We start from the raw sequence: 25,706 nt of genomic DNA on the forward strand, positions 1-25,706 counted from the left end.
TTCAGGAACAAACAAACGAGAGTTGGAGTATATTGATAGTAAAACCATTGACACATAAATTAATCATGAAACCATTCTTTCATCATATGTCAGTCCCACCATCTCGGGCATTAATCTGGTTAAAAATGTGTTGGAAAGAACAGACACACAAGTTCAGGAGGGTCTCGAACATGAGAGCTCTGATAGAAATGCTCACTCTATGTTCCTCAGTGGAGTACACAAAAAATGAAGTCATTGATATTGTTAACAAATACAGTAACGAAAAGTCTACTGATTACAATTCCATTGATATGACACTAGTCAAAAATATTATTGAATGCACTAGACCAAGTGGACCCGTTGGGCTCAAACCTCTCCTGCATTGGTGCAGCACCCTCTCCTCCCTCCTCTCCTCATCCCTGCACCCCCCTCCCTCCCTCCCTCCCCCACTTCCCACCACACACTCCCCCTCCCTCCCTCCTCCCCCCTCCCGACACCCCCATCCTCCCTGCCTCCCTCCCTAGGAGAGAGATTTAAACTTTAAATAACTTTAAAAACATAACACAAATTTCAATGAAACTTCTTCCATTAGCACCAAAGGGACGACGGTGAGTAAGGTGGGCCTAAAATTGTCGCGCTATCGTGTACCATTTTGGCTGTAGTTCAGGAACAAACAAACGAGAGTTTTAGTATATTGATAATAAAACAGTTCACACATAAATGTAATCATTCCTTCCTCACAGGCACATATCCCAACAAAATGAAAATAGTGAAAGTCATTCCTGTCTACAAGAACGGAGATAGACATTTATGTTCAAATTACAGGCCGATATCTCTGCTTGCTCAATTCTCAAAAATATTAGAAAAATTATTTGTACAAAGACTTGGAAGCTTTATTGATAAATATAACATACTAAGTGATCACCAGTATGGATTTCGAGCTAAAAGGTCTACCTCACTAGCGCTAATGGAACTAGTTGAGAATATTTTAACTCCAATTTATAATAGCGAATGTACTGTGGGAGTATTTATAGATCTCAAAAAAACGTTTGATACTATAGATCATGATTTGCTGATGAATAAGCTAGAAATATATGGTATTAGAGGAGTAACATACTTTTGGTTAAGAAGCTACCTTGAAAACAGATATCAGTATGTACAAGTAAATAATTTTGATTCAGAACTTATGAAGGTTACCTGTGGGGTCCCGCAAGGCTCGGTGCTGGGTCCAAAGCTCTTTATATTCGATATAAATGATATTTGTATGGTGTAAAAATTGTTCCATTTAGTTATATTTGCAGATGACACAAATGTATTTTGTTCCGGGAAAAACATGAAGCAACTTTTGGACACAGTTAAAGGGTAATTGGAAACCCTAAAGAAGTGGTTAGATAATAATAAAAATTGTCATTAAATCTAAGTAAAACAAAATATATTGTGTTTGGAAATCGAAAAATAAATTTGGAGGTAACACTTATGATTAATGATGTAGAAATTGAAAGAGTGTATGAAAATAAATTCTTGGGAGTGATAATAGATCATAAACTCTGTTGGAAACCTCACATAAAACATATCAAATCAAAACTGTCTAAATCCCTTGCAATACTGCACAAAACTAAGGCCATCTTGAATCAAAATTCACTATTTACATTATATTGCTCACTCGTTATTCCATATATGACATACTGTGTGGATGCATGGGGAAACACCTACAAAACTATCACTAGTTCAATCTTTATATTGCAAAAAAGAGCTATAACAATTGTCAATAAGGCTGGTTATAATGACACAACCAACCGATTATTTATAAAATTATATGCCCCAAAATTTATGGACCAAGTAGACTTTAAAACTCTACCAATAATGTTTAGAGAAAAGAAAGAACAATTCCTGATTGTATCCAAGGTTTGTTTCCAGTGAGGGAGAGCAGGTATCATAATTATATATTTGAAAAAATGAGGGGAAGAACAAATGTGAAAAATAGATGTGTGACTGTTAAATTGGTAAATTTATGGAATAGTTGCAATAAATGAATTATATGAGTGTAGTAATATGTGTAAATTTAAGAAAATATTCAAAAATATTATATTTGAAAGATACAAAATATGTGATCAGCACCAAGAAATGACATGATAGAAATGGTGGTTCTTGACTATATTTGTGTTTCTTTCTGTTTTGTTTATCTGCTTCTGACCTATGATGTTGAGGTTTTTTTTAAATTATATTTTGTTAAGTATTGAGGGTAGGCATAACAAGCTTTGGCTTCTGCCTACACCTTTATTTTTTTGGTCAGAAAATATATGTGATTATATTGTTTTATTTTTGTGATACAATGTTTTTTTGCACTATTTAACTTTCACAACCGTATGGTCAATCCGTTGTATTGTATTGACCGATAAAATAATAATAATAAATAAATAAATAAAAGTAAAATGAAATTAAAAGATGTTGGTTTAAATCAAAAGTAGACCCAAAATGTTGGAGTAACTTATCGGGGCAGGCAGCATCTCTGGAAAGAAGGAATGGGTGACGTTTCGGGTCGAGACCCTTCCTTAGACCTGATGAACCTAAGTTGCACTCCCTGAATAGCAAGAAAACTAATCAAAGCTCTCCAGAGATGCTGCCTGTCCCGCTGAGTTACTTCAGCGCTTTGTGTCTATCTTCGGTGCAGTTACCTTAATACACAAGTCTTTCAGTGATCAGACTCTGTACACAACCACAACTCAACGAAACAGGTGTTTGACTGTGGGATAGAGCTATAGACACGGAACTGCTTACCTGAGTTATGTCCTCTGCTCGTCTCTGGAGTATCGACTGACAATCTATCAGGGGGCTGGTGTCCTTGTCCTCAGCAGTCGTCACTGAGTGGGGAATGTGTGGAGGGGAAAATTTACATCATGAAACAGAAGTAAAATAAGGAAGCTTTTCTTTATCCGCAAACAGTTAACCCCTTTCATCCCTGATGGGCCATGACTTTGACCTCATTTTTAAAATTTATATCAAAAAACGTATTCAATTATTAAAAATGATATTTACAATACAATAAAACAAAACAGAACCCATTATTATAATACAAGTCAAACAAATATAGTAAATTAACTAGCATACAACTACGCTACAATCCTTGTCCAGGATGCATTCCACCCCTCGCGGTGCCCAGAGGTCCCGCAAATCCCCCAGAGCGCCCGTGGACAGCGCGTGGTCCCTCTCTAATGACAACTGGGTATGGACGTAACCCCAGAAATGGGGCAGGCAGCCGGCTCGGGCAGAGCCCTCTTCCGCCTGGTGCCATGACTCGCGGATGGCCAACATGGCCAGGCCCAGGAGAAACCTCAACCAGGACATCTTCAACCCTACACTCTCCCCCACACACAGGGTGTCCAAAGATGAGGATGGTGGGTGGGACTTTGACTTAGTGGAGGGAGTGCTGCACTGCACTGCACTATCTCTGCAAACCTATTCTGGCTCTGAAACTATTCCTGGTCTCTGTAACCCCTACCGGCCCCTACACCCCCTCCCCATCTCTGTACCCCCTCCCCTCAGGCCGCTGCACCCCTCCCTGCCTCTGTAACCCCAACTCCTCCACCCCTCCCTGGAAAATGTGTTGGAAAGAACAGACACACAAGTTCAGGAATGTCTCGAACATGAGAGCTCTGATAGAAATGCTCACTCCATGTTCCTCAGTGGAGTACACAAAAAATGAAGTCATTGATATTGTTTTGTCATGTTTATTTTTTTAATTTTTAATTTAAGTAATTACGGTGCATATAACAACAACAGTAAACCCATCCCTCCCCTTCCCTACATAATCATGAAAACAAACAAACAAAAACAAACGAATGGATAAATATAAATAAATTTTTAAAAAACATAACTACAATGTGACAAAAAAAGACAAAAGCACAAAAACATGAGGCAAGGTAATTTTCACAAGTCAAATATTTCAGTATTTTCACTGCTGGATTCAAAGAAGGTACAAAAGCCTGTGGCATTGAGGGGATAGTTTTACTTGTCCTTAATATGCTGCAGCACTGGGTTCCATATGTTGAAGAACTTTTGAGGGTTGCCAGACAATTCGTATCTCAACCTCTCTACGTGTAAGATGCCCATTAATTCTCTTAACCAAGTCTCAAACTGAGGAGCAGAGTCTGATTTCCATAGTTTCAAAATACATCTGTTGGCAATTACCATACCATAAACCAAGATTGTGCGAGCATTATGGTCTAGCTTCTCAAGCGTTGTGGAATACCCGAATAGAGCAGTTTCAGGGTCCGGAGTTAAAGTGACGTTTAAAACAGTGGAGTACCATTGAAATAAAAGACACCAAAAGTTGTGAAGTTTTGGACAAGTCCAAAAGTGGTGAGCGAGTGTACCCTCAGCGGTCTTGCATCTATTACACAAAGGTGAGAGATCAGGAAAGATTTTATGCAGCTTAACCTTAGAGTAGTGTAATCTGTGTATAACCTTGAATTGAATCAGTTGTAGCCTAGAATTAATAGAACAGGATTTTATACTTTTCAGTACTTCCTTCCAGACATCGTCATCAATTTCAATGTTAAGGTCTTCTTCCCAGGTTTGTTTTATTTTTAAAGTAGATTTATCTAGTTTGTTTAAAAAGATACCTACAAACGATGAGATTAGGTTCTTTGCTTCCGGGGGACCCAGCAAAATTTTGGACAACAAGTCGTCTTCGGGCAGGGACTCAAAAAGCGAATTGTTTTGTCGAACATAATTTCTCAGCTGTAAGTACCTGAAGAATTGAGTTTTGGGCAATGAGAACTTGGATTGTAGCTGATCAAATGATGCAAAGTGTCTATTTATGTAAAGATCTTTTATTGTAACTATCCCTTTACAGCTCCATTCTTTGAATGCTGTGTCTGTAAATGATGGGGGGAAAGCGTGGTTATGCCAGATTGGGGCGTGCATTGACGTATTCGGAAGCTCACAAGCTTTCCTAATTTGGTGCCATATTCTCTGAGCATTGGACAGAGTGAAGTGATCCTCTCTAAGAGAGGTGAGAGATCTGGGTAATGAAAAAAGGAGAGCAGGGAGAGAAGTTTTTGGGGTTAAGCTTTTTTCAATCGCCAGCCAAGGTGGCAGGTCATATCCAACTCCCCGTTCATATGCATACTGCCAGTATACCATGACTCTAACATTGGCCGCCCAATAGTAATATAAAAAGCACGGTAACCCCAGTCCCCCATGTTCCCTCGTTTTTTGAAGATAAGCTTTTGAGATCCTGTGTGCTTTATATCCCCAAATAAATGGCATAATGATAGAATCGATTAACTTAAAGTAGGATTTGGGGATAAAAACAGGAACATTCTGAAATAAATACAGAAATCTCGGCAGGGAGACCATCTTTACTGCGTTCACGCGGCCAATCAAGGAAATAGGCAACGTTCTCCATTTCTCTATGTTCTCCTTTAGCTTGTTCAACCTTTCGGTAAAGTTAATTTTAAAAAGGGTCTTGGGGTTTTTAGATATTTTAATGCCCAGATATTTTATACTATCCGGATTTCTTTTAAACTGCATGTTGGCTAAGAATACAGGGTCTAATTCTGCTGTTATCGATATAAGTTCACTCTTCTGCCAGTTTATAGTGTAACCTGAGACCTCGCCAAAGGAATTAATAAGCTGGAATAGGTAAGGAACAGAATGTTCAGGGTCAGATACAAAGATGGCAATATCATCCGCATAAAGCGAAATCTTATGTTCCACCCCACCCAGTATTATCGGTTTTATAAGCGCAAGCCCTCTTATGCCGATTGCCAGCGGCTCAATGGCTAACGCAAAGAGGAGCGGCGAGAGGGGGCAGCCCTGTCGCGTACCCCTCTGAAGGGCAAAAGGGGGTGACCTTTCCTGGTTTGTGAGTATGGAAGCGGTGGGATGAGCATATATAAGACGTACCCAGGAAATAAAAGAGGCTCCAAGACCAAACTCTTCCAGCACTCTGAGTAAATATCCCCACTCAACCTGATCGAAAGCTTTTTCTGCGTCTAAACACAGAATGACTTGTTTGGAAGAACTATCGAATTTGTGATACATAATGTTCATTACTCTTCTAACATTAAAGAAAGAGAACCTATTGGGGATGAACCCGGTCTGATCCGTATGGATAATGGATTCTATACACTTATTTAGTCTAGTCGCCATTATTTTAGTAAAAATCTTGAAATCCAAATTGAGCATAGAAATTGGTCAGTATGAGGAGGGATTGGTTTCATCCCTGTCTTGTTTCAATAAGAGAGAAATATTAGCATTGTACAATGACGGTGGGAGCTTTTTCAACTCGATTGAGTGGGAGAGCATCCTGTGCAGAATCTGAGTTACCTGGTCAGCAAACTTCTTATAAAATTCGACTCCAAAACCGTCTGGCCCAGGGCTCTTGCCGTTTTGCAACGACCTAATTGCATCCTTGATTTCTACAGAGGAGGGTTCTGAGTTTAAGGCCTCACAAGAGGCACTATCTAATTTTGGTATGTCCAACTTTTTTAACCATGCATTGATATCACCGTTAGCTTTGGATTTATACAGCTCTTGATAATACTCCTCAAAGCGTTCATTTATTAATTTTGGATCGGTTAAAGCAACACCCTTGCCTGATTTTATTATATGTATGGCCCTACTTGCTTGTTGCCCTCTAAGCTGACGGGCTAACAATGTATGCGGTTTGTCCCCTAATTCAAAATATCGCTGTTTCAGTCGCAGTAGCTGGTCACTGACTTGATTGGTTAGAATCGTGTTATACTCATATTTAAGACTGAGCATATTTTGCAGCGTTTGGGGGTTGTTTGTGCTCCGATACAACGTCTCCATTGGAGAAAGCTCCGAATCAATTTCTTGTAGACGTCTCTCTCTGGATTTCTTTAAAGACGCTTCATACGAAATAATATGACCCCTCATAACTGCCTTGAAAGCTTCCCACAAGGTGGAGTCCGAGACATCAGAAGTGTCATTGGTCTCCAAATATTCTGTAATTTTTTCAGACATGTATTTACAGAAAGTTCCATCATTAAGCAAGGAAAGGCGTAGTCGCCATTTAGCACATCGTTTAGACAGCTTAAAGTCAAAGATAATTGAGGTTGGAGCGTGATCTGAGATCAAAATGTTATGATATTTGGTATTTATTACATTAGGTATGAGTTTCGAGTCGAATAAAAAATAATCGATACGAGAGTATGAATTGTGCATTTTAGAAAAAAAAGAGTATTCTCTGTCTGTGGGATGCTGTATCCTCCAAATGTCAACTAAATTGGTGGAGGAGATGAGATTTTTCAAAACCGTGGATGCATTCGAAGGGCTACACATTTTATTTGATGACCAATCCAGGTGCCAGTCAAGGATTGTGTTATGGTCCCCTGCAACAATCACATTCGTATTAGAAAGGTCAGGTAGCTTATCAAAGATTTTGCGAAAGAAAGCTGCATCATCAATATTCGGACCATAAATGTTAAGCAGTGTTACATGAACAGAGTAAAGGTACCCAGTTACTATGAGAAATCGACCATTCGGGTCACTTACTGTAGAAATATGTCTGAAATCTATGTTTTTCTTAACCATAATTGCCACCCCGCGGGCTTTGCTAGAAAATGTGGATTGAAATATCTGATCTGCCCATCTGCAGCGCAACTGTCTCTGCCCCAATGTTCTAATGTGAGTTTCTTGGAGGAACACAAGGTCGGCAGATAAAGACCTAAGATGTGAAAACACCTTAGCTCGTTTAATTGGGTGGCCCATGCCGCGGACATTCCAGCTCACCATGGTAACCCTCCCACGCACATCATCATCCCCAGGTACCATCAGAAGGTGTAAATTGTATTACATAAGCAGCGACATAATAATTTGCCTCAAACAAAAAAACAGGAAGACCACCAACACAAAAGCACATACAAAACTCGGACTTTCCCTCCCCCCATCCCCACTCTCCCAAACAAAGTGAGAGAAAATATCCTAACATACTGTAAACGGGGGTTACTTCAACTATCTAGCCTGTTAAGCCCAAAGGCTAGCTAAAGGCTAAATTGTGAAACCGCTAGCTAGTTAACTACAAATTCAGTCGGCATCCCCTCCGATGAACAAACAAAATTACGGATCTGTTCAACAAAAAAAACGTTTCCCTTTGAAAAATTAGCAGGAACCCATCCTGTAAAATCATCCTATTCCTGAAACGAATTAAGCACATTCAACAAAGTTAAAGTTAAATCTATTGAGTCCAACGTCTACCTTTCGTGTGAATGACCATGTCCATGGCTCAGAGTTAACTCGTTCGCATGTTAGCCGACGCCCGCCGTCCACTCCGGGCCAGCGGCTTAAACATGGATAGACATGGGAGAGTCAGTGCACTTGGACAAAAGCTTGTATCCTCAGGATTTAAGCTTACTCGACAAGAGGGTGACCATGCCCCCACGTTGAGATTGGCTGAAACAGCTGGTCTGGAGACCAGCTAGTCAGTGTTAGTCTGTTAGCCGACATTAGCCCACCGTTGTCACCGGGCTGGGCGGCAGGTTATCCGCGAATAGTTTGGCCTCCTCCGGGGTGCTAAATATCGACGTGTCGATACCCTGGGTAACCCGGAGGCGAGCAGGGTAGATATATCCGGTTCGCAGGCCTGCCTCTTTGAGCTTCTTCCTCGTGACCTCGAAAAGACGACGTTGTTTCATTATCTCTGCCGGGAGATCAGGAAAAATGTGAATTTGCTTCCCATTGTAGTTCAGCGGGTATTGTTGTTGTGACAGTCGCATTATCCGCTCTTTCTGATGGCCGCTGTGGATCTTAACTATCATGACCCTGGGGCGCGCGAGATCGTCAGCCAGTTGATCATCCAAACCACACTCAACATGGATCGTGAAATATTGAGCCTTGTGATATGTTCTCCTGGAATATTTGCTTATTGACAAGCTCAGTTAATGGGCCACACTGTAAGGTATATCTAAGCAAAGTAATATGATGTGTCAACAATAAACAAATGTCCTCCACAGAGATGGTTAAAACATAATTCTGAGGCGTGTGATAGTTTAGCATTTTAATCTGTTTGTTTACAAATGCAACAAATCCAAATCAGCAGAAAACATGTACTAATATAAAAAATAGTATAAGGATTAATCTCGCACCTGCTCCACTATTCAATGAGCATGACTGATTAGTTTTAGTTTAGTTTAGAGACAGCGCGGAAGCAGGAACTTTGGCCCACCGAGTCCACGCCGATCAGCGATCCCTGCACACCACACACACCGAGGACAATTTTACATTTACAGCACGCCAATTAACCGACAAATCTGCATGCCTTTGGAGTGCGGGAGGAAACCGAAGCACCCGGAGAAAACCCACGCAGGTCACGGGAAGAACGTATAAACTCCGTACAGACAGCACCTGTAGTCCGGATCAAACCCGGGTCTCTGGCGCTGTGAGGCAGCCACTCTACCGCTGTGCTCTTTGTCAGTTCCCAGCATCTAGATTTTATTAATATTATTACTCACCAAAGCCACACAGAGAGCTGATTGCTAGAGAAACATAGAAACATAGGTGCAGGAGGAGGCCATTTGGCCCTTCGAGCCAGCACCGCCATTCATTGTGATCATGATTGATCATCCACAATCAGTAACCTGTGGCTGCCTTCTCCCCATATCCCTTGGTTCAACTAGCCCCTAGAGCTTCATCTAACTCTCTTTAAAATTAATCCAGTAAATCGGCCTCCACTGCCTTCTGTGGCAGAGAATTCCCAAATTCACATCTCTCTGGGGGGGAAAGTTTTTTCTCACCTCAGTTTTAAATGGCCTCCCCTTTGTTCTTAGACTGGGTATCCCCTGGTTCTGGACTCCCCCAACATTGGGAACATTTTTCCTGCATCGAGCAAACTTGTCATCGAACATGGCACGACTAGAGCAAGAGGAGGTTTCAGAGTTTCAGAATAGCATCAGCAAAAATCCCACATGATTTTCAGAAAATAAAGGTCTTCATTTAATAGCTGCTAGTCTATTTTGTAACTGCAGGTAAAGACTGTATGTTAGACTGTTTAATAGACTATCATTTGACTATCTCTGCCAAGAAAGCCAATTTACTGGATGCATTTAAAAGAGAGTTAGATAGAGCTCTAGAGGCGAGCGAAATCAAGGGATATGGGGAGATAGCAGGCACGGGTTACTGATTCTGGATGATCAGACATGATCACAATGAATGGCGGTGCTGGCTCGAAGGGCCAAGTGGCCTCCTCCTGCGCCTATTTTCTATGTTTCTATTTACTATGTCAAGGGTCAATGGAAGGAATTGTTGACAATGTTAATATCCACCCGCATAACAGTCTGTCTTCTAATAAAACAAACGCTTTTTAAAGAGATACAGCGCGTAAACAGGCCCTTCCCCACCGACTCCGCACCGACCAACGATCCACCCGCTCACACATTAGTCCTATGTTTAGTTTAGAGATACACCGTGGAAACAGGCCCTTCCGCCAACCAAGTCCACACCGACCATCGATCGCCCATTCACACACTAGTTCAATGTTATCCCACTATTTCATCCACAGAGGGTTAATTAATCTATAAAACCCAATGCAGTTGAGGCTGAAGTAGCGCTCCCTCATCACCCCTCCCGCAGCGCAGCGCTCCCGCTTCCCTCCTCATCGCCTCTCCCACAGCGCAGCACTAACTCCTCTCCGCTCCTCCCTCCCTCCCTCCCTCCTCACCTCCCCTCGCTCTCCTCCCTCCTCACAGCCCCTCCCACAGCGCGACACTCACTCCTCAACGCCCCTCCCTACCTCCCTTCCACCTCACCGCCCCTCCCACAGCGCCGCGCTCCCTCCTCACCTCCCCTCCCAAAGGGCAACGCTCCCTCCTCACCGCCCCTCCCACAGCGCCGCGCTCCCTCCTCACCTCCCCTCCCAAAGGGCAACGCTCCCTCCTCACCGCCCCTCCAAAAGCGCCGCGCTCCCTCCTCACCGCCCCTCCATCCCTGCCACCTCCCCTCCCCTCCCTCTCCTTCTTCCTCAGCACCCTTCCCTCCCTCCTCACCGCCCATCCCACAACGCCGCGTACCCTCCCTCCCTTCTCACCGCCCCTCCCATAGCGCATCGCACCCTCCTCACCCTTCCTCCTTCCCTCTCCCTCCTCACCCTTCCTCCCTCCTCACCACCCGTCGCTACCACCCTCCTACACTTTCTCCTCCCTCCCTCCTACCGCTTCCCCTCCCTCCTACCCCTTTCCCTCCCTCCCTCCCTCCCTCCGCCCTCACCGCCCCTCCCTTCTTCCCCCCTTACTCCCCCACCTCCCTCCCTCCCACCCATTCCCCTCCCTCCCTCCCTCCTCCCTCCCTCCCTCCCACCCATTCCACTCCCTCCCTCCTCCCTCCATCCCTCCATCCTAGCCTTTCCCCTGCTTGGATTGGAACCGCAGGTTCTCGTATTCCACTTCCTCGTCGCTGTGAACGATGCCTCTGCTGCTTGGCACCTCCTGCAGGTTGACGTACACGGCCTCTTGCTCAACCCCCTCGCCCGCTTCCCCTCCTCCTTCCAGCTCCCCAGGCGCCGGCCCGTCCTCTCCACTCCCCGCACGCTGCAAGGAAAGGGAAGCAGCGGTGGGTTTAGTACAGAGCAGTGTGGCATCCAATACCACCAGCGAGAAAGTCCACCACCCCTGAACCAACACACACCCAGTTTCAGCCATCTTGTTTATGTTCTCTCCCACTCTCTCTCACTCTCACTCTCTCCCTCTCTCTCTCTCCCACACACTCAATTTCTCTCTCTCTCTCTCGCTCACTTTCTCTCTCACACCCTCTCACTCTCTCGCTCCCTCACTTTCCCTCTCCCTCTCCCACTCTCTCTCACACTCACTCTCTTTCTCTCTCTCTCTCTCCCTTACTCACTCTCTTTCTCTCTCTCTCTCTCCCTTTCTCTCACTCTCTCTCTCGCTCACTTTCTCTCTCACACCCTCTCACTCTCTCGCTCCCTCACTTTCCCTCTCCCTCTCCCTCTCCCACTCTCTCTCACACTCACTCTCTCTCACTCACTTTCTATCTCTCTCATTCACTCAATTTCTCTCTCTCTCAAATGTTCTCTCACACTCTCTCCCTCTCTCTCTCTCACTTTTTCTCTCTCGCACAATTTCTCCCTGCCTCTCTCTCAAACGTTCTCTCATATTCTCTCTCTGCCCCTCTCTCTCATTTTCTCTCTCTCTCACATTCTCTCTCACACTCACTCTCGCTCCCCCCTCTCTCCCACTTACTTTCTCTCTCCCTCTCCCACTGTCTCTCACACACTCTCACTCTCTCTCTCTCTCTCTCTCTCTCTCTCTCTCTCTCTCTCTCTCTCTCTCTCTCTCTCACACACAATTTCCTCCCTCTCTCTCAAACTTTCTCTCACATACTCTCTCTCCCTCTCTCTCTCGTTTTCTCTCTCTCTCACTCTCTCCCTCCCACTCTCTCACGCTTTCATTCTCACTTTTTCTCTCTCACTCTCCCTCTCTCTCTCTCTCTCTCTCTCTCTCTCTCGCTCTCTCTCTCTCTCACTTTCTCCCTCTAGCTCCGTCTCTCACATGCACTCTCGCTCACACTCGCAGTTTCACACACTGTCTCTCACACACTCACTCAATCTCTCACATTTGCACTCTGTTTCACACTCTCTCTCCCTCTCTCTCTTACTTTCTCTCTCTCTCAAACAATTTCCTCTCTCTCTCAAACTTTCTCTCACTCTCTCTCTCCCTCTCTCTCTCATTTTCTCTCTCTCTCATTCTCTCTCCCTCCCACTCTCTCTCGTGCTCTCACTCTCACTTTCTCTCTCTCACACACTCTCACTCCCTCTCTCTCTCTCCCTTTCTTTCACTCACTTTCTCCCTCTAGCTCCGTCTCTCACACGCACTCTCTCTCACACTCGCAGTTTCACACACTGTCTCTCTCCCACACTCACTCAATCTCTGTCACATTTCACACTCTCTCTCCCTCTCTCTGTCTCACTTTCTCTCTCTCTCTCTCTCACTTTCACCCCTCCCTCTCTCTCTCTCAAACCCATTCCTCTCCAGAGGTGCTGCCTGTCCCGTTGAGTCACTCCAGCTTTTTGTCCCCACTTTGTCTCATCTGTGGTTGAGATTACGTGCAGAGATCCACTACCTGGTTGGTTGCACAGTGTGGGCAGTACGTCACATTTGTGTCTTGGTTTCCTGAAGCCTTCTCTGAGGTCACATGTTCCCTCCTGGAGCAACAGGATTCAAGATTCAATTTATTGTCACATGCACCAGTTAAGTAGTGTTGCCAACTGTTCCGTATTAACCGGGACATCCCGTATTTTGGGCTAAATTGGTTTGTCCCGTACGGGACCGCCCTTGTCCCTTATTAGGCGGGGGCCATTGTAGGCTCAAACACTGTAGGCCCGGACGCCGTAGGCCCGGACGCCGTGGGTCCGGACACTATAGGTCCGAACACTGTAGGTCCGGAGACCCGGGCACTGCCTAACGGAGGTTGCATAGCATCCTGCCCTGCCTCACGACCGCCATTGGTGGAGCGGGAGCACGTGGCCGCTGGCTAGGTGAGGTCACGTGGGGCGCGGGGAGGTGATGTCACCTTGTCCCGTATGTGGGAGTGAGATGGTTCGCACCCCTACAATTAAGGTACAGTGACATTTGAGGACAGCCATCTATATACTAAAACTCTCGTTTGTTTTTTTGTTTGTTCCTGAACTACAGCCAAAACGGTACAGAATAGCACAACAATTTTAGGCCCACCTTACACACCGTCACCCCTTTGGTGCTAATGGAAGAAGTTTCATTGAAATTGATGTTATATTTTTTAAGTTATTCACATTTTAAAGTTTAAATCTATCTCCTAGGGAGGAAGGGGAAGGGAGGGAGGGAGGGGGTGGATGGAGGGGAAGGGAGGGTGGAGGATAAGGTGGGATGCAGTGGGGGGCGGGAAAGGGGGAAGGGGGAGGGGGAGGGAAGGGGATGAGGGAGGGAGAGGGGAGAGAAGGAGGGGGAGGGAGAGAGGGGGGGAGGATAGGGTGCTGCGCCAATACAGGAGAGGTTTGGGCCCAATGGGCCCACTTGGTCCAGTACTAAGTAAAAAGCAACAAGACACACAGCCACATAAACTAAAATTTAATGCAACATCCACCACAGTGTATTCCACATTTCTCACTGTGATGGAAGGTAATAAAGTTCAATCAGCTTCCTCTTTGTTCACCCACGGTTGGGGCTGTTGAACCATCCACAGTCGCCACTGCCAACTGTGCAAGCCCTCGCGCTGGGATGATCAAAACTCCCACATCGGGACGGATGAAGCACTCTCCGCAACATGGAGCTCCCGAGTCGGCTTCTTCTTACCAGAGATCACGGGCTTCATGGTGTTAAAGCCCACAGGCCCTGCAGTTGGAGCTCTCTGCAGTCGATCCTCGGCAAAGGATCGCAGTTCCGCGATGTTAACGTTCGTGCCGCGCCTTGAAGCGCTGGGCCGGTCTCCAAGAACGGCCACCAACTACTCGATGTTATGCCGCAGTGGGGACGGACATACGGTACGGAGAAAAATCGCATCTCCATCGAGGTAAGAGATTGAAAAAAGTTTCCCCCAATTCCCCCCCCCCCCCCCCACATAAAACAAATTAAGAAACACGAAAACATACTTTAACATGTACTTAAAATAACAAATAAGAGAAGAAAGGACAGACATACTGTTAGCGAGGCAGCCAATGCGGGTGGCGCCACCCGGTGTTTAGGCGACAGAAGTTCACACCAAGTTTACAGCACATCTGCTCATCAGCAAAGTCCAAGTGCAAATCTGCAGTTGTATTAGACGTCGGTCAGAAGATCATGAGGTCATTAATGACAGGAACAGAATTAGGCCATTCGGCCCATCAAGTCTATGCCATTCAATCATGGCTGATGTATCTCTTCCTCCCAACCCCATTCTCCTGCCTTCTCCCCATAACCCCTGACCCACGTACAAATCAAGAACCTATCTGTCTCTGCTTTAAAAATATCCACTGACTTGGCCTCCACCACCTTCTGTGGCAAAAAAATCCCACAGATTCACCACCCTCTGACTAAACAAATCCCTCCGCGTCTCCTTCCTAAAGGTACAACCTTTAATTCTGAGGCTGTGGCCTCTGGTCCTAGACTCTCCCTCCAGTGGAAACAACCTCTCCACATCCACTCTATCCAGGCCATTCACTATTTATTAAATTTCAATGAGGTCCCCCCTCATCCTTCTAAACTCCAGCGAGTACAGGCCCAGTGCCGTCAAACGCTCATCATATGTTATCCCACTCATTCCTGGGATCGTTCTTGTAAACCACCTCTGGACCCTCTCCAGAGCCAGCACATCTTTCCTCAGATATGGGGCCCAAAACGGTTCACAATAATTTAAACATCATCTGTTGCTGACTCTGTTTTGTTCTGGATTGCTCAACCTTTCAGTCTGAAGAAGGTCCCGACCCTAAATGTCATTTATTCCTTAATCCCTACAGATGCTGCCTGACCCGCTGAGTTACTCCAGCACTTTGTACCTTTCCACGTTCTCCAGAGATGCTGCCTGACCCAGAGTTACTCCAGCATTTGGTTGGTACCTATCCATGTTCCCCAGAGATGCTGCCTGACCCGCTGAGTTAATCCAGCACTTTGTGTCTATGAACAGGAGTTAGCCTGGCGGAAGCAGTCATGAGAAACAGATGACAAATGGATGGATTTGGAAATAAAAATGTGGAATTTTTACACTCACCTCTTTATATACTTGTAGATGATGAACCCAGCTAGCTCAGCGATCAGTATTATCCCTACTGTAAGCAAAACCACTATCCAAATTTTGAAGCTCTGACCTGTAAGAACAACCACAGGTATGTTTCAGTTTTTACAGTTTTGTTTATTGTTTCGTGTACCGAGGTACAATGAAAAGCTTTTGTTGCGTGCTTTTCAGTCAACGGAAGACAAAAATTGAATACAATGTTTACACTGTGCCCTTCCACAGCGCACAGACACACGATAAAGGGAATAACGTTTAGTGCAAGGTAAAGCCAGCATATGAACGATAGTTTGAGGCTCACCAATCAGGTAGATAGGAGGTCAGGACCGCGCTCTGGTTGTGGTAGGATGGTTCAGGTGCCTGATAACAGCCGGGAAGAAACTGTTCCCGAATCTGGTGGTATGCATTTCCACACTTCTGTATCTCTTCCCTGATGGGAGAGGGGAAAAGAGGGAGTGGCCAGGGTGAGATTGGTCCTTGATTATCGGCCTTGCCGAGGCAGCGTGAGGTGTAGTTGGAATCGACGGAAGGGAGGTTGGTTTGTGTGATGGTCTGGGCTGCGTACACAACTCCCTGCAATTTCTTGCGGTTAGCATAGAAACATAGAAACATAGAAAATAGGTGCAGGAGTAGGCCATTCGGCCCTTCGAGCCTGCACCGCCATTCAATATGATCATGGCTGATCATTCAGCTCAGTAGCCTGTACCTGCCTTCTCTCCATACCCCCTGATCCCTTTAGCAAAAAGGGCCACATCTAACTCCCTCTTAAATATAGCCAATGAACTGGCCTCAACTACCTTCTGTGGCAGAGAATTCCACAGACTCACCACTCTCTGTGTGAAGAAATGTTTTCTCATCTCGGTCCTAAAAGACTTCCCCATTATCCTTAAGCTGTGACCCCTGGTTCTGGACTCCCTCAACATCGGGAACAATCTTCCCGCATCTAGCCTCTCCAACCCCTTAAAAATTTTATATGTTTCTATAAGATCCCCCCTCAGTCTTCTAAATTCCAGCGCGTACAAGCCCAGTCTATCGAGTCTTTCCTCATATGTAAGTCCCGCCATCCCAGGGATCAATCTGGTGAACCTTCTCTGTACTCCCTCTAAGGCAAGAACGTCTTTCCTCAGGTTAGGAGACCAAAACTGCACACAATACTCCAGGTGCGGTCTCACCAAGGCCCTGTACAACTGCAGCAGAACCTCCCTGCTCCTAAACTCAAATCCTCTTGCTATGAATGCCAACATACCATATGACAAAAGCTTTTCACTGTACCTCGGTACACATGACAATAAACTCAACTGAACTAAACTAACCACAGATACACTTTGAACCATCTTACCACAACCAGGGATCAGTGCTGAACTACGCTCTACCTCATTGGTGACCCTCGGACTATCGTTGACCGGACTTTGCTGGCTTTACCTTGCACTAAACGTTATTCCCTTAACATGTGTCTAAACACTGTAACTGGCTCGATTGTAATCACGTGTAGCCTTTCCACTGACTGGTTAGCACCCAACAAAAGCTGTTTACTATACTTCATGGGCAGTGGTCTTGAAGGGGAGGATGCTCCTCAAACTACGGAGCATCTTGGACAATACAGCTCACCCCTTTCCATGACACACTGGTCACCCTGAGGAGCAACTTCAGCATCACACTGGTCCCACCAAGATGCAGCACAGAAGGCAACAGGAGATCCTTCTTCCCTGTGGCTATCAAACTGTACAGCTCCTCCCCCTTCTGTCGTGGGGTAGACTAAGACTGACGCCCCTCCCCATCACCCTTACTGAAAGTAAGCATGCAGGTACAGCTGGCAGTGAAGAAAGCTAATGACATGTTGGCCTTCATAACAAGCGGAGTTGAGTTTTGGAGCAGAGGTCTTTCTGCGGTTGTACAGGGCCTTGGTGAGACAACACCTGGAGTATTGTGTGCAGTTTTGGTCTCCAAATTTGAGGAAAGACATTCCTGCTATTGAGGGAGTGCAGCGTAGGTTCACGAGGTTAATCTTCGGGATGGTGTGACTGTCATGTGTTGAAACAGTGGAGCGAATGGGCTTGGATACACTGGAATTTAGAAGGATGAGAGGGGATCTTATTGAAACATATAAGATTATTAAGAGATTGGACACGCTAGAGGGAGGAAACATGTTCCCAATGTTGGGGGAGTCCAGCACCAGGGGCCACAGTTTAAGAATAAGGGGTTGGCCATTTAGAACGGAGATGAGGAAAAACGTTTTCACTCAGAGAGTTGTAAATCTGTGGAATTCTCTGCCTCAGAAGGCAGTGGAGGCCAACTCCCTGGATGCTTTCGAGAGAGAGTTAGATAGAGCTCTTAATGATAGCGGAGTCAAGAGATAAGGGGAGAAGGCATGCACGGGTTACTGATTGTGGATGATCAGCCATGATCACATTGAATGGTGATGCTGACTCGAAGGGTTGAATGACCTACTCCTGCACCTATTGTCTATTGTCTCTCATGTAATCTTTGCACATCCCCCAAGCCTTTCCACTGGTCACTTTAATTTTATGTTTCATGTTTTTTGTGTTTTGTGTATTTTGTGTTTTTATGACTGTTGGCCGATCAATTTCCCTCCTGGGATAAATAAAGTTCTATTATTTCGTATCGTATTGTAAAAGTTGCCCCACACATTTCGTTTATGATTTTTCCCTCTCACCTTAAAGCCATGCCCTCTCAACCTTGATACTTCCACCATGTGAATTTTTTTTTGACTGTCTACCTTCTCTATGCATCTCATAGTTTTACATATTTAGAAACATAGAAAATAAGTGCAGGAGGAAGCCATTTGGCCCTTCAAGCCAGCACCGCCACTCAATGTGATCACGGCTGATCATCCACAATCAGTAACCCGTGCCTGCCTTCTCCCCATATTCCTTGATTCCTTTAGCCCCTAGAGCTCTATCTAACTCTCTTTTAAATTCATCCAGTGAATTGGCCTCCATTGCCTTCTGTGGGAGAGAATTCCACAAATTCACAACTTTCTGGGTGAAAAGGTTTTTTCTCACCAGTTTTAAATGGCCTCCCCTTAATTCTTAGTCTGTGTGGCCCCTAGTTCGAGACTCCCCCAACATTGGGGCGGCACGGTGGCGCAGCGGTAGAGTTGATGCCTGACAGCAAATGCAGCGCTGGAGACTCAGGTTGGATCCTGACTACGGTCGCCGTCTGTACGGAGTTTGTACGTTCTCCCCGTGACCTGCGTGGGTTTTCTCCGAGATCTTCGGTTTCCTCCCACACTCCAAAGACGTACAGGTATGTAGGTTAATTGGCTGGGCAAATGTAAAAATAGTCCCTAGTGGGTGTAGGATAGTGTTAGTGTGCGGGGATCGCTGGGCGGCGCGGACCTGGTGGGCCGAAGGGCCTATTTCTGCGCTGTATCTCTAAATCTAAATCTAAACCTAAATTGGGAACATTTTTCCTGCATCTAGCTTGTCCAGTCCTTTTATAATCTTATACGTTTGTACAAGATCCCCTCTATCCTGCTAAATTCCAACGAATACAAGCCCAGTCTTTCCAATCTTTCCTCATATGGCATTCCCGCCATCCCGGGACTTAATCTTCGTGAACCTGTGGAATCTTATTGAAACATATAAGATAATTAGGGGATTGGACACATTAGAGGCAGGAAACATGTTCCCAATGTTGGGGGAGTCCAGAACAAGGGGCCACAGTTTAAGAATAAGGGGTAGGCCATTTAGAACGGAGATGAGGAAGAACTTTTTCAGTCAGAGAGTGCTGAAGGTGTGGAATTCTCTGCCTCAGAAGGCAGTGGAGGCCAGTTCGTTGGATGCTTTCAAGAGAGAGCTGGATAGAGCTCTTAAGGATAGCGGAGTGAGGGGGTATGGGGAGAAGGCAGGAACGGGGTACTGATTGAGAGTGATCAGCCATGATCGCATTGAATGGCGGTGCTGGCTCGAAGGGCTGAATGGCCTCCTCCTGCACCTATTGTCTATTGTCTATTGTCTATAATTCTTTGCCACAGACCGCTGTGGAGGTGTTTGTCAATGGATCGGCAGAGACAGATAGATTCTTGATTCGTACGGGTATCAGAGGTTATGGGGAGAAAGCAGGAGAATGGGATTAGGTTGGAGTGATAGATCTGTCATGATTGAAAGGTGGAGTAGACTTTATGGGACGAAAGGCCAATTTCAGCTCCTATCACATGGCCTTATGAACTCCATGGAAAACAATCCAAATCTTTCCAAACTCTTCTTTAGTTTAGTTTAGAGATACAGCGCGGAAACAGGCCCTTCGGCCCATTGTCCCCACGCTGACCTGCAATCGCCCGTTCACGAACGGTATCCCGTACACATTAAGAAAGATTTACAAATATACCAAGCCAATTAAACTGTACACCTGTGCGTCTTTGGGGTGTGGGAGGAAGCCGGAACACCCGGAGAAAACCCACGTAGGTCATGGAGTGAACTTACAAACTCCGTACAGACAAGCACCAGTGGTCAGGAGCGAACCCGGCTCTCTGGTGATGTGAGGGTGCAACTTTACCCGCTGCACCACTGTGCCGCCCTTAAAACTCCTTATTGCTAATCTATATACTAAAACTCTTGTTTGGTTGTTTGTTTGTTCCTGAAACGGTACACGATAGCGTGCCAATTTTAAGCCCACCTTACTCACTGTCGTCCCTATGGTGCTAATGGAAGAAGTTTCGTTGAAATTGAAACTTTCAATGGCTTTGGATTAAGAGGGCTGATCCGTGGGCAGTTGCTGCTGGGACGCAAGTCAGGGCCTAATCAACCCTGGCTGGGTCGCCTGGGCGAGGGTGTCTGATGTTGTAAGACCCGAAACACCCGATGGCCCCAAGTCACACCACTGAGGATGCGTCCCAGTGCATCCAGAAGATGTATCTTGCACATCGGTGTTATATTTTTAAAGTTATTCACATTTTAAAATTTAAATCTAGGGAGGGAGGGATGGAGGGGAGGAGGGGAGGAGGGGGAGGGAAGAGAGGGGAAGGGGGAACGGGAGTGGGGGAGGAGAGGGTGCTGCACCAATGCAGGAGAGGTTTGGGTCCAACGGGTCCACTTGGTCTAGTACTCTCTAATCCTGGCAGCATTCTGTATCCTCGCCACATCCTTCCTGTAGTGGGGTGCCCAGAACAGTACACAATGCTTCAAATAATTTTATCTGACCTACCTCATCTTTGAAGAGGAGAGAGGAAATAGAGGAAAGATGTCGTCAAGCAGGAAAGAGTACAGTGAAGATTTGCGAGGATGTTACCAGGACTCGGGGGGCCTGAGCTACAGGGAGAGGTTGGGGCAGGCTGGGACTCTATTCCTTGGAGCTCAGGAGGATGAGGGGTCCTCATCTTAAAGCGGTGTACAAAATCATGAAGGGAATAGATCGGGTAGACGCACATAGTCTCTTGCCCAGAGTAGGGGAATCGAGGACCAGAGGACATGGGTTCAAGGTGAGGGGGCAAAGATTTAATAGGAATCTGAGGGGTAACTGTTTCACACAAAAGGATGGTGGATATATGGAACGAGATGCCGGCGGAGGTGGTTGAGGCAGGGACTATCCCAGCATTTAAGAAACAGACAGATACAAGGATGGGACAGGTTTGGAGGGATATGGGCTAAACGTGGGCAGTTGGGACTAATGTAGCTAGGACATGTAGGGCGTTGAAAGCAAGTTAAGCCGAAGGGCCAGTTTCCATGCTGTATCACTCTATGACTATATGACTATGACTCTATGGCTCTCTATGAGATGGCAGGAGATTGGGGTTAGAAGGGAGAGATAGATCAGCCATGATTGAATGGTGGAGTAGACGGCCATTCGGTAGGGTTGCCAACTCTCCCATATTAGCTGGGCATCCCGTATTTTGGGCTAAATTGGTTTGTCCCATACGGGACCGCCCTTGTCCTGTATTAGGCCTGGACAGCGCTGTAGGCCCGGACGCCGTAGGCCGGACGCCGTAGGCCCGGAAACTGTAGGTCCAGACAGTGCAGGCCCGGGCACAGCCAGTAGCCTCGACATAGGGTGCAATTTGAATCAAGAGCTAAAATTGGCATGTCGCAAAGGTAATGCTACGGTGGTTATGGGAGATTTCAACATGTAGGTAGACTGGGAAAATCAGGTTGGTAATGGACCCCAGGAAAGACAGTTTGTGGAGTGCCTCCGAGATGGATTCTGAGAAAAGCTTGTACTGAAGCCTACCAGGGAGAAAGCAATTCTGGACTTAGTGTTGTGTAATGAACCTGATCTGATAAAGGGACTCAAGGTAAAAGAGCCATTAGGAGGCAGTGATCACAATATGATGTTTTACTCTACAAATTGAGTAGGAGAAGGGAAAGTCGGAAGTGTCAGTATTACAGTATAGCAAAGGGGATTACAGAGGCATGAGGCAGGAGCTGGCCAGAATTGACTGGAAGGAGGCTCTAGCAGCAAAGACGGTGGAACAGCAATGGCAGGTATTCCTGGGAATAATGCAGAAGTTGCAAGATCAATTTATCCCAAAAAGGAGGAAAGATTCTAAGGGGAGTAAGACGCACCCATGGCTGACAAGGGAAGGCAAGGACAGCATAAAAATAAAAGAGAAGAAGTTTAACATTGCAAAGAAGAGTGGGAAGCCAAAGTATTGGGATTCTTTTAAAGAGCAACAGAAGATGACTGAGAAGGCAATAGGGGGAGGAAAGATGAGGTACGAGGGTAAACTAGCCAATAATATAAAGGAGGATAGTAAAAGCTTTTTTAGATATGTAAAGAGGAAAAAAATAGTCAAGGCAAATATGGGTTCCTTGAAGACAGAAGCAGGGGAATTTATTATCGGGAACAAGGAAATGGCAGACGAGTTGAACCAGTACTAAGGAAGATACAAGCAATCTCCCAGATGTTCGTGTGGCAAGAGACCTAGGGTGATGGAGGAACTGAATGAAATCCACATTAGGCAGGAAATGGTGTTGGGTAGACTGATGGGACTGAAGGCTAATAAATCCCCAAGGCCTGATGGTCTGCATCCCAGGGTACTTAAGGAGGTGGCGCTAGAAATTGTGGACGCATTGGTGATCATTTTCCAATGTTCTATAGATTCAGGATCAGTTCCTGTGGATTGGAGGGTAGCTAATGTTATCCCATTTTTTAAGAAAGGAGGGGAGATAAAACGGGACCGGTTAGTCTGACATCAGTGGTCGGGGAGATGCTGGAGTCAATTATAAAAGACGAAATTGCGGAGCATTTGGATAGTAGTAACAGGATCGTTCCGAGTCGGCATGGATTTACGAAGGGGAAATCATTCTTGACTAATCTTCTGGAATTCTTTGAAGATGTAACTAGGAAAATTGCCAGGGGAGAGCCGGTGGATGTGGTGTAGCTCGACTTTCAGAAACCCTTCGACAAGGTCCCACATAGGAGATTAGTGGACAAAATTAGAGCACATGTTATTGGGGGTAGGGGACTGACATGGATAGAAAATTGGTTGACAAACAGACGAGAGTGGGGATAAATGGGTCCCTTTCAGAACGGCAGGCAGTAACTAGTGGGGTACCGCAAGGCTCGGTGCTGGGACAGCAGCTATTTACAATATACATTAATGACTTGGATGAATGGATTAAGAGTACCATTAGCAAATTTGCAGATGATACAAAGCTGGGTGGTAGTGTGAACCGTGAGGAAGATGCTATGAGGTTGCAGGGTGACTTGGACAGGTTATGTGAGTGGGCGGATGATTGGCAGATGCTGTTTAATGTGGATAAGTGTGAGGTTATCCACTTTGGTGGTAAGACAAGGAAGGCAGATTATTATCTGAATGGTGTCAAGTTAAGAAGAAATCTGGGTGTCCTAGTGCACCAGTCACTGAAAGGAAGCATGCAGGTACAGCAGGCAGTGAAGAAAGCCAATGGAATGTTGGCCTTCATAACACGAGGAGTTGAGTATAGGAGCAAAGAGGTCCTTCTACAGTTGTACAGGGCCCTAGTGAGACCGCACCTGGAGTATTGTGTGCAGATTTGGTCTCCAAATTTGAGGAAGGATATTCTTGCTATTGAGGGCGTGCAGCGTAGGTTTACTAGGTTAAATCCCGGAATGGCGGGACTGTCGTATGTTGAAAGACTGGAGCTACTAGGCTTGTATACACTGGAATTTAGAAGGATGAGAGAGGATCTTATTGAAACATATAAGATTATTAAGGGGTTGGACACGTTAGAGGCAGGAAACATGTTCACAATGTCGAGGGAGTCCAGAACCAGGGGCCACAGTTTAAGAATAAGGGGTAGGCCATTTATAACAGAGATGGAAAAAAACATTCAGTCAGAGGGTTGTAAATCTGTGGAATTCTCTGCTTCAGAAGGCAGTGGAGGCCAGTTCTCTGAATGGTTTCAAGAGAGAGCTAGATAGAGCTCTGAAGGATAGCGGAGTCAGGGGGTATGGGGAGAAGGCAGGAACGGGTACTGATTGAGAATGATCAGCCATGATCATATTGAATGGTGGTGCTGGCTCGAAGGGCCGAATGGCCTCCTCCTGCACCTATTTTTTTTGTTTCTATGTTGCAAGAGGGGTGAGATTGTGGGAGAGAGGCAGATATACAATAATGTCCCTGAATTATATTCCACTGACTTCTCATTGATGTTCGGAGAGACATGAGGGTCATAGTCCTTTCCCCTGCCCCGTGTTCATTCTCCGCCACACACTGATAGTCCCCAGCATCCTGCGTTGTCACCCGAAGGATTTTCAACCACAGCTCGTTGCTGGAACTTGTTGTGTTCAGCGTGACACCGCGATGTCGCCACGTCAGGTTGGACGCCGGGAAACTCTGGACGGAGCAGAGGAACGCTGCGGAGATTCTTTCCTTTACACTCGCCGTGGAATTGTTCACGTTGTTGGGGGAAGTGATTGAGAAATTCTGTGGCGCATCTAAAGACAAGCGAAGATTTGAACTTAAGTTAACACGGCAGAATTCCACATGCCAACCAGGAGAATACGGAGAGAAAAGATGAAGTACGAATGTAACCAGTCTGAAGAAGGGTCTTGACGGCATAGGGCCCTGGTGAGACCACATCTGGAGTATTGTGTGCAGTTTTGGTCTCCCAACTTGAGGAAGGACAGCCTTGTGATTGAGGGAGTGCAGCGTAGGTTCACCAGGTTAAACCCCGGGATGGCGGGACTGTCATATGTCATAAAGATTGGAAAGACTGGGCAGTTTAGAAGGATGAGACTGGAGTTTAGAAGGATGAGAGGGCATCTTAGAAAGAAAGGAAAAATGTTCCCAATGTTGGGGGAATCCAGAACCAGGGGGCACACAGTCTAAGAATAAAGGGGAGGCCATTTAAAACTGAGATGAGAAAAAGCTTTTGCACCCAGAGAGTTGTGAATTTGTGGAATTCGCTGCCACAAAAGGCAGTGGAGGCCAATTCACTTGATGAATTCAAACGAGTGTTAGATAGAGCTCTAGGGGCTGGTGGAATCAAGGGCTATGGGGAGAAAGCAGGCAAGGGTTACTGATTGTGGATGATCAGCCATTATCACAGTGAATGCGGTGCTGGCTCGAAGGGCCAGATGGCCTCCTCCTGCACCTATTTTCTAGGGTTCTATGTTTCTAATGTCAGACAGGCAACATACAGGTGGGGAACACAAGACTAGATGTGAGCGGCACGGTGGCGCAGCGGATAGAATTGCTGCCTCACAGCGCCGGAGACCCGGGTTCCATCCTGACCATCGGTGCCTGTCTGTACGGAGTTTGCAAGTTCTCCCCGTGACCTGCGCGGGTTTTCTCCGGGATCTTGAGGATGTGTGTGTGCGTGTGTGAGTGAGAGCGTATTTGTGAGAGAATGTGTGTGTGCTTGAGTGAGTGTGAGTGTGTGTGTTTCGGTGAGTGTGTGTGTGTGAGAGAGTGTGTGTGTGTATGTGTTTGAGTGAGTGTGAGTGTGTGTGAGAGAGTGTGTGTGTGTGAGAGAGGGTGAGAGTGTGTATGTGTTTCGGTGAGTGTGTGTGTGAGAGATGGTGTTCGTGTGTGGGACAGAGAGACAAGGGCGGTCACGGTGGTGCAG

The 25,706-nt window shown here is 46.0% G+C and overlaps 2 protein-coding genes across 2 annotated transcripts in view; both read right to left on the reverse strand.

Annotated features, from left to right (window-relative positions):
- The window catches only part of LOC144611086 (sialic acid-binding Ig-like lectin 13), a 47,482-nt gene extending 44,698 nt beyond the window's left edge, over positions 1–2,784 (reverse strand). Inside the window, exon 1 of the mRNA XM_078430164.1 lies at positions 2,758–2,784. The gene's annotated coding sequence lies outside the window, so the exon portion shown is untranslated. The remainder of the gene's footprint in view (positions 1–2,757) is intronic.
- An 8,552-nt stretch (positions 2,785–11,336) lies between these two features.
- LOC144611087 (sialic acid-binding Ig-like lectin 13) overlaps positions 11,337–25,706 on the reverse strand; it is a 35,629-nt gene continuing 21,259 nt past the window's right edge. Inside the window, exons 5-8 of the mRNA XM_078430165.1 lie at positions 24,277–24,573; positions 15,676–15,772; positions 13,078–13,159; positions 11,337–11,528 (exon numbers count right to left, since the gene is read on the reverse strand). Coding sequence (XP_078286291.1) covers positions 11,337–11,528; positions 13,078–13,159; positions 15,676–15,772; positions 24,277–24,573 — 668 coding nt within the window. The remainder of the gene's footprint in view (positions 11,529–13,077; positions 13,160–15,675; positions 15,773–24,276; positions 24,574–25,706) is intronic.

The sequence above is a fragment of the Rhinoraja longicauda genome, chromosome 39, assembly GCF_053455715.1.
Source record: "Rhinoraja longicauda isolate Sanriku21f chromosome 39, sRhiLon1.1, whole genome shotgun sequence".
Lineage (NCBI taxonomy): Eukaryota > Metazoa > Chordata > Chondrichthyes > Rajiformes > Arhynchobatidae > Rhinoraja > Rhinoraja longicauda.